Genomic DNA, 7,856 nt, shown 5'->3' with positions numbered 1-7,856 from the left:
TCATGTGAAATATATTTGTTTTCAGTTAAATCCACAGAATTGAGAGTAGAACAATAGGAATTGGTCAGGGAAGTCAGGAGCAAGAATGTCTGGGTAACATTTGGTCAAAGAGGACTAAGTCACCATTTGACAGGAGCAAGACATTCTGGCTTACTACTGCACAGCATGCTGGTTACATATACAGAAAAGTACTCTATACTAGAGAAATGTAATGGTTTCTTTTTCATCAATAAATGAGAAGTGTGAGATGGGTATATCAAATCATCTAAATGTGTGGTGGAGAGCAAAATAGCTTGACAACACAGCTGCCATGACAGACTTTGAGGTCCAGAGACAGCTTCTGGCAGGCAACACCTGGACCCAGGAAAAGCCATAAGCTGACCCCACCCAATGGGGCTTGTATCTAAGGGGAAATAGCTAACATTTCAAACATTCCCTATATCCCTAGACAAATGTCAGTCAATCAGGGTCCTGAACCCTGGAAATGCCCTCACCCCAAACTTTGCTATGATTTAAAAAAAAAAAACCCACCCTGCCTGGGCTCTGGGCTCTCTGCTCTCACTGACTGCTGTTTGGACACAGAGTCTAAGCTCGAGCTTGAAAATAAAGGCTCTTCACTTTTACATAAGTGATTTGGTCTCTTACATAAGTGATTTGGTCTCTGGTGGTCTTTAGGGGTTCCTCTCCATCTTGGCATAACATCTGGGTGCTTGCCAGGATCCTTGAAGCCAGCTGAGAACACTGCCCATAGAGCCTGACGCTGGCCAACAAGTTTTCTGTGATTGTGTTTGTGTTTGTGTTTTCTTGCTTATTTTCATTTGAATATCCTTTTGTAAGGAAGTACCTGCAGAAGGTTCTTTGGATGAGTTTGAATTCCTTTGGTTGATTTGTATCTAATTTAATTTGTATAGACCGGGAAGGCATGACGCCAGCATCTTCCCTTTGGTTTTGTCTCCAGGTGCCAGGAGAGCTGTTTTGTTGTCTTGTGTGTTATAATTTTGTTCTTTTCCTGACTAACAAGAATTGTAGACTCTTATTTTAGAGTTTTTGAGTTGATCAGATGACACTGTATCCCTGGGAAAATTGTTCGCCTTTTTTTGGAATGTCCTGCCTATATAAATGTGTGAATGTGTGAGAAATGTGACCACAAGTGTGTATGTTTTATGCCTGGTTTATGTATGTGTTGTGACTCCAGATAAAAACTGTACATGGACAGCTTTTGGGGCCGGATGGCCAGCAGAAGGGACAGAGGGTCCCTTTGGTTGAACTGGGACAGACTGAGAGTACTTCTGTCCCCCATTGCTTCCTTGCTCTCTGACCCAGAGCACATGCAGCAGCAGGTGGGGAGAGCACTGTTGTGAAACATGTCTGGCAGTGGCAGTCAGGTGGCCCAGGGGCTGCCATGGGAACTGGAGGCGCCACCTAGCTGCTGGGAGCTAGGGCAGGCCATGAGCACCAAGGAACCAGACATGGCAGGTTTGAGGCCAGGTCCCCTTGCAGGGAGCCTCTGGTGGAAACTTTGCAGCATGGCATGCAGAAGGCAGGAGCTGCCTGGGGCCTCACATAGCTCTGAGCATGCCTGACCCAGTGCATTGTGGGGCTCCAGGCTGATGGAGAACAGTCCCTGTTGGGGCCACAGGGGGCTTCCTCCTGAGGCGACAGGTAAGGATTTGAAGTCCCATCCAGTCTGCCACTCTTGTGCACTTGATCATCTGGGATTTACAACAGTTTTGTCCCCATGCTACACACTATCCCATCTCATCCAGTGCTGATTGGCAGTGCTCCCAACACCTGCCATGGGGCTGCCCACCGAAACTGGAACCCATGGTGGCAGTGAATAACTGATTCATAGAAGATGTTTTCTTACTCCACATGCTTACTGTGGCATGATCTAGCCTGCACACTAGTAGTCACACACACTTATGTGCACACACATGTTCCTACACACACATGTTTACACATATATGTACAGACACTGTCATAAAGGTTATCATAAATGCTTTGCTCTTAGGACCAAGTGTCAGCGTGTTCTTTACACTGTTGTTTCTCTGTCCTTAGGACAAAAAGGGATGCTGTACTGGTCTGTGGGTTTATTTCAGTGTTCAGTCCTGCAGAAGAGCATTCATTAGAATGAAGAACAGACAGAGCTTCTCTGTGTTATAGCCAGTGTGTCTTATACAGTTAAGAGAGCTTCTCTGAAATTTCTCTCTCATGGACCAGTTTTGTCAGCCATGGGGATGTGCTTCACAGTCAGCATCCATGTATAGTATTCTCTGTCCACATTTCACATATTGAGAGTTCTTTAACCTATACAATTACCCAAACACAGAACGAGGGATCATGCTAGATTTGTATGAGTTTAGAGATTGAGATCCCTGGTTGCTGCCTTTTCTCTGAGTGCCCTGTGACTTCTTCAGTGGAGTTTGATTCTACAAAAACTCCCTACTGTACGGTGGGGCACATTGTCCTCAGTCCTCTTCTTGTACCTCACTCCCTGAGAGTGATCACCATACCTTGATGACATCAGCACTCACACACGGTGTGGTGTTTGCTTGGTTTTTAGCGTCATAAGTGTTAGAAGAAGGTTGTGCTGGTTTCAGCGGATTTATTAGAAAGACTTTTGTGTTTAGCAGTGAACACATGGCCAGAGATCAGAGTGTCAAGAAGTCCCAGTTGTCAAGAGCAGAAGACCCTGTGATCTGCAGTGAAGTGTAAATGTCCCAGTTTGTCCTGAGGACAGTTGCACTGAGTAAGTATTTGAGATTTTTCCATAATCTAGTTTTGTGATCAATATTTGCTCACTGACTGCTTGCTGTTCCTGAAGTTAGGAGGTGGAAATACAGACCAGAAGACACGGTGATAGCAGTGCCTCTGATTGCCTATTAGTTACCCAGAAGTTTGGACCTACAGATATTTATGCAGTTTTACTTTAGTGGTGGATACTGCACAAACTCTGTCTTTACTCATCAGAAAATTGAGCAGAAGAGCCTTGAGGGATTCCATCATATAGAAGTGTTTCAGTACTGCCAATGTGTATAATTTTTCATTCAATTTTTCTATGGTGATGGAGACTCCATGGTGGATGTCATTTCTGTTTTGATTTTTCATTGCATTAAATATTTTATTTCTTTTTTCCACTTTCCTAGAAAGAAGATACTGAAGTTGTGGGTGGCATGGAACTGAAATTGTGGTGTCACTTGAAATGAAAGCAAAACAAAGGAAGTGATGTAATCCCAGTGGGGAAGCAATAGCAACAATGTTAAGAGTGTTCAACTCAAAAGTCCAAAGGCCATAAAAAAAGTTATTTCACATCAAACTGAGTGCAATTAGGAACGTGAACGGTAGAGTCAATGCAATCACACTCAAAATTTCAATTATTTTCTTCCCAGCAACACCAATCTTAAGACACTTGTGGAAACAGGAAGCTGCTGGAGAGCAGGAATGTCAAGAATAAGAGCAATGGCCGTGGTGTCAAAAGGCCTGATTTTGTACATCACCTTCTACATCTCAAAGAGGATAAGTGCATCTCTCAGTGCTGCTCAGAGGAGGTTCTTCTGCAAATAGGTGACTGGGCACAGACTCTTAAAAGTGGTCAATGTACAGGGAATAGGTGTCTGAGCAAAGACCAGTATGGCTTTCCTGGCATCCATAGTGCAGTACTCTTTACACAAGAGCTGGCACCAAGATGCAGGTTCCCAGAGACACTTTCTTACTGTAGGAAACAGGGGTTTGTAGACACAATATAGTAGCTCCAGGTCCGTATTGATAGTAGCTATGACTGCATGCACAGTCTGAGTATGATAGAGACAGATAAAATCCCAGTTTCAAGCAGGGGGCATGTCAGGAAATCCCAGTCCAAGATGATGAACTATTTTCTTTTTTTTTTTTTTTTTTGTAAATTTATTTTACAACATCATTCAGTTCAACATAATAGCCACAGATTCCCCTGTTCTCCCACTCTCGCCCCCCTCTCTCTCCCCCGACCTCACCTCCCATTCCCACCTCCTCCAGATCAAGGTCTCCCCCAAGGACCGGGATCGACCTGGTAGACTCAGTCCCGCCAGGTCCAGTCCCCCCCTCCCAGACCGAGCCAGGCGTCCCTGCATAAGTCCCAGGATTCAAACAGCCAACTCACACAACAAGCCCAGGACCCAGCACCAACACACAGCTGCCTCCCAAACAGATCAAGCCAAATGACTGTCTCACCCGTTAAGGGGGCCTGATCCAGTTGGGGGCCCCTCAGCCTTTGGTTCATAGATCCTGTGCTTCCATTCATTTGGTTATTTGTCCCTGTGCTTTATCTAACCTTGGCTTCAACAATTCTCGCTTATATAAACCCTGGCTGCAGGGAGAGGAAGATTGAGTTATCCTCAGTAATGGGGCCCCTGAGGGGTTGCCCGTGTCCACTAGATGGCGGTGTATCCATGCACCACTGGCAACAGTTAGCAAAGAGATTCCTAGTCCAGGCACTGGGCTGAGCTCCTGGAGTTCAGTAGAAGAGAGGGAGGTGGGATCCTGGAAGCAAAGGGGAAGGAGAGTCAAGATCATAATAGGGAAAACCAGAGAGACAGCTTACCCGAGGTAGTGGGATCTCAGGGACATTGGACTGACTACTGGGGGACCTGCATGGGACCCGACTAGGCCCCCTGAATGAGTCTGACACTTGTGTGGCAGTGGGACCAGGACTTGTCCCAAGTGCAAGAACTGGCTTGGGAGAGCCCAAACCCTATGCTGGGACACCTTGCTCAGCCTTGATTCAGTGGGGAGCTATGCTCAACCTGGTATGCCTCACTTTGTTGACTACCCAAGGGAGGACTTATCTTCTCTGAGGAGTTGTTAGGTGATGGGGTTGATGCAGTTAAGGTGAGGATCAGAGAACAGGAGGGAGGGACACCTGGGCTTAGTATTTGAAATGACAAAAATTGAAATAAAGAAAAGATACCAAATGAAATTGAGAGGGATGAGCTGTGGTGTTTTAGAAGATTTGCATTCACTTCCCTTGTTAGATTTATTTCAGGGTATGTTTTTTGAGGCTGTTATGAAGTAAATTTACCATGGATAATTCTAAGTTCAACCTGTCACCAGGTAGGTTTATATGGGAAGAAGGGATCTCACCAGGGAAGATGTCTCTACAGAATCACACTGTAGACCAGTCTCTAAATCATTAATAACTGATTACTGCTGTAGGAGTGTCCAGCCCACTATGGCTGATCCAGCCCCTGGACAGGTGGTCCCGATGAGTATTTGAAAGCAGGCTGAGCAGGCCCTGAAGCATCAAGGCAGGAGACAGTGTGTTCCTCCATGACCTCTATATCAGGCTCTGCCTTCAGGTTCCTGCCCTGTTGAAGATCTTGCTAAAGCTCTCTCAGTAATGGAATGTGCTGTAATTTTAAGCTATAATAAAATATTTCTACCCCAAAATGCTTTAGATCATGATATTCTGTCTCAGCAATTGAAGCCATCACCAAGACAGGGCTGACATGAGTTTTTTCTTTTCTCATGTCTCACTATTTTAATGGTACGTAGGAAGATCACCATTTGCTTTGTAATTTATTTTACTTTGGTTTTATGGTCTCCCTCATCTTTGGAATCCAATCGAGTTCATCTGATAGAAGTTGGGGGTCAAATGTTAGTTAACGGAGGCCAGAGAGGTCAGGGAGAATTGTAGTTCAGGAGGACTAAGGCACAATGGAACACAAGCAAGATGTTCTGGTTGCCTTCTCTACAGCATGCTGGCTATCCATCCAGAGGAGTACTGTCTAATGGAGAGATGTATGATTTTTACCATCAGTGAAAGGAACTACAAGATGGCTGCATCAACTCACCTATTAAGTCTAAGCAGTACACATTGCTTCAGTATTATTTCCTACCACATCCAGTTGTGTTACATTTATGATGTACAGAATGAGTTTAGAAGCATCAAACAGTTTTCAAAAGATCATGTGAATGACACATAAGATTAAGCATGTATAGTAAAAATTTTATTGAATAGAAGAAATAAATTAACAATAAAGGTATGATAATTTAAAGGAAATATAAAATTCTATGGTATAAAAAAATAACTAAAATCATGTAGATAGACAAACAAGCAGAAGACCTAATAAATAAATAAAACAAATAAATAAAACAACAAACAAACAAAACATCTGAATCAATAAGCAAATGCCCTTACAGATCAACACAATATAACCCAATATTAGGATAACTATCCAGGCAAGCTTGATGTCAACGTCAAAGAGTTCTTGGAGAAGGCCAAATCTGAGCAGTGAGGGGCAGGATCCAAGTCCAGGGGAGTCATCTCCACTTTGGCCTAACTTACTCCTTCTCCTCAGTCAGTCCTGCCAGCAGCTTGGCTGAGGAAGACAGGGCTCTCCTGACTTCTGCTCTGACCACCTCCCAGGCACAGGGGCTGTGTTTCTTCTCCTTCAGGTAGACAGTGATCCTGTGGAAGTAGTTTCTCACAGCCACCAGGGAGTCTTCCTGGCTTGAGGAAGGTTCCTGCACCTCACCCTGCTCCATCAGACAAGCTTGCAGGTCTTTGAGCTGCTTGTGGAGATCAGTGCAGAATGTGTCTAGGAGGCTTGTCTCCCAAGCAGCAGATGATTCCTTTGAGCTGAAGAGGATCAGGACCTGCTGGGTCAGCTCCTGCAGGACAGGGATGGCTTGGGCCTTCTGGATGTGCTGGGCATCCACCTTCTCCAGAGGGAATGCAAAATCCATTCTGTCCTTCAGGCAGGAGAGAGGGGAGAGTCTTCTCATTTGTGCCAGGATTGTGGAGACTCTCTTGCTCCTGAGGTAATGAGTCTGAGGCAGGTCACATCCCAGACAGCAGCTTGACCAGAAGTGCATCACCACCAGGAATGTCAGGAGAGCACAGGGCCTGGCCATTGTGAATGTTGCAGATGCTGGTGGTCCTCTGGGCTCTGTGGTCCTGAACCTTCCCCTCTAGGTTCTCTGAAGTCCATCCTGCCTGGGTCCATGTGTCTTAAATAAGAGAAAGCACTAGTTTCCATTTTCTGAATGCCCTCCCAGTACTCTCCCATGTACTTTTCACTTTCTTTCAGTCATTCCCTGCTTGTTTCTGGTCATTTTTTTCTCGCCATTTTTTATTTTCATTATTGCTTCCAATTTTAATGCTCCCCCTCAACAAACCTTCTCTAGAGTGTATTCCTGAAAGAAATTGTGATTGATATTTATATTACAGATATACCTTTCCTGTGTGAAATCACTTGTCTGTAAAGTGTAAAATCTTACCTCTAGTACTTGGCCTGGAAATTTCTTGAATTTCATGCTGCAGTTGATGTTTGTGCTTCATATATTTCTTAATATAGCTACTTGAATTGTAATGTCAATTTTGTTTCAGCTAATATTTTTGAGTCTAAAGGTGTTATATGAAACAATGGCACATGTGAAATTCTTGTGTATGTTGGTTAGGGTTGTGAGGTTGAGTTATTTTACTCTAGTTGTCTTAATACACTTGAGTTCTTAAGTATATGAAGGTTTAAATTTGGTTTGTATTTTATATTAGATATTTATTTAATCATCATTTGGTGGTTATTATGGCACAATCAACAAGAGCTTCCTGACCAAGACTGACATATTCATGTTCATCCCTAGAACTCATGGTGGGACCAGAAATCTTATTTATGGAAGTTGTTCTCTCACTCCACATTTTTGCTGCACACACACATATGTTCACAAAAACTCATAAAAATGTATCATCTATGCTTTGCTCTAAGGAAAAGTTTCGGCGTTATTTTGCCACTTTTGGTGTCCTCTGACCTTAAGATGGGAAGGGATGCCGTTTAGTGTTCCAGGAGACCATTCGTCTGAATGAAGACCATTCGGGGCTTCTC

At 44.0% G+C, this 7,856-nt stretch overlaps 1 protein-coding gene across 1 annotated transcript; it reads right to left on the bottom strand.

Moving 5' to 3' along the window:
* Positions 1-6,315: 6,315 nt before the first annotated feature.
* LOC143271670 (interferon alpha-12-like) lies at positions 6,316-6,888 on the bottom strand. Its single transcript, XM_076563557.1, has one exon. The coding sequence runs from the start codon at positions 6,886-6,888 to the stop codon at positions 6,316-6,318; it is 573 nt and encodes a 190-aa protein (XP_076419672.1).
* Positions 6,889-7,856: the final 968 nt, after the last annotated feature.

Source organism: Peromyscus maniculatus, chromosome 2 (assembly GCF_049852395.1).
Source record: "Peromyscus maniculatus bairdii isolate BWxNUB_F1_BW_parent chromosome 2, HU_Pman_BW_mat_3.1, whole genome shotgun sequence".
NCBI lineage: Eukaryota > Metazoa > Chordata > Mammalia > Rodentia > Cricetidae > Peromyscus > Peromyscus maniculatus.
The sequence above is the reverse complement of the archived record's forward strand: the minus strand, read 5'-3'. Positions and strand labels throughout refer to the sequence as shown.

What these genes read in the sequence shown, in the direction of transcription:
- LOC143271670 (XM_076563557.1), bottom strand. Translation starts at nt 6,888, where the DNA reads ATGGCCAGGCCCTGTGCTCTCCTGACATTCCTGGTGGTGATGCACTTC.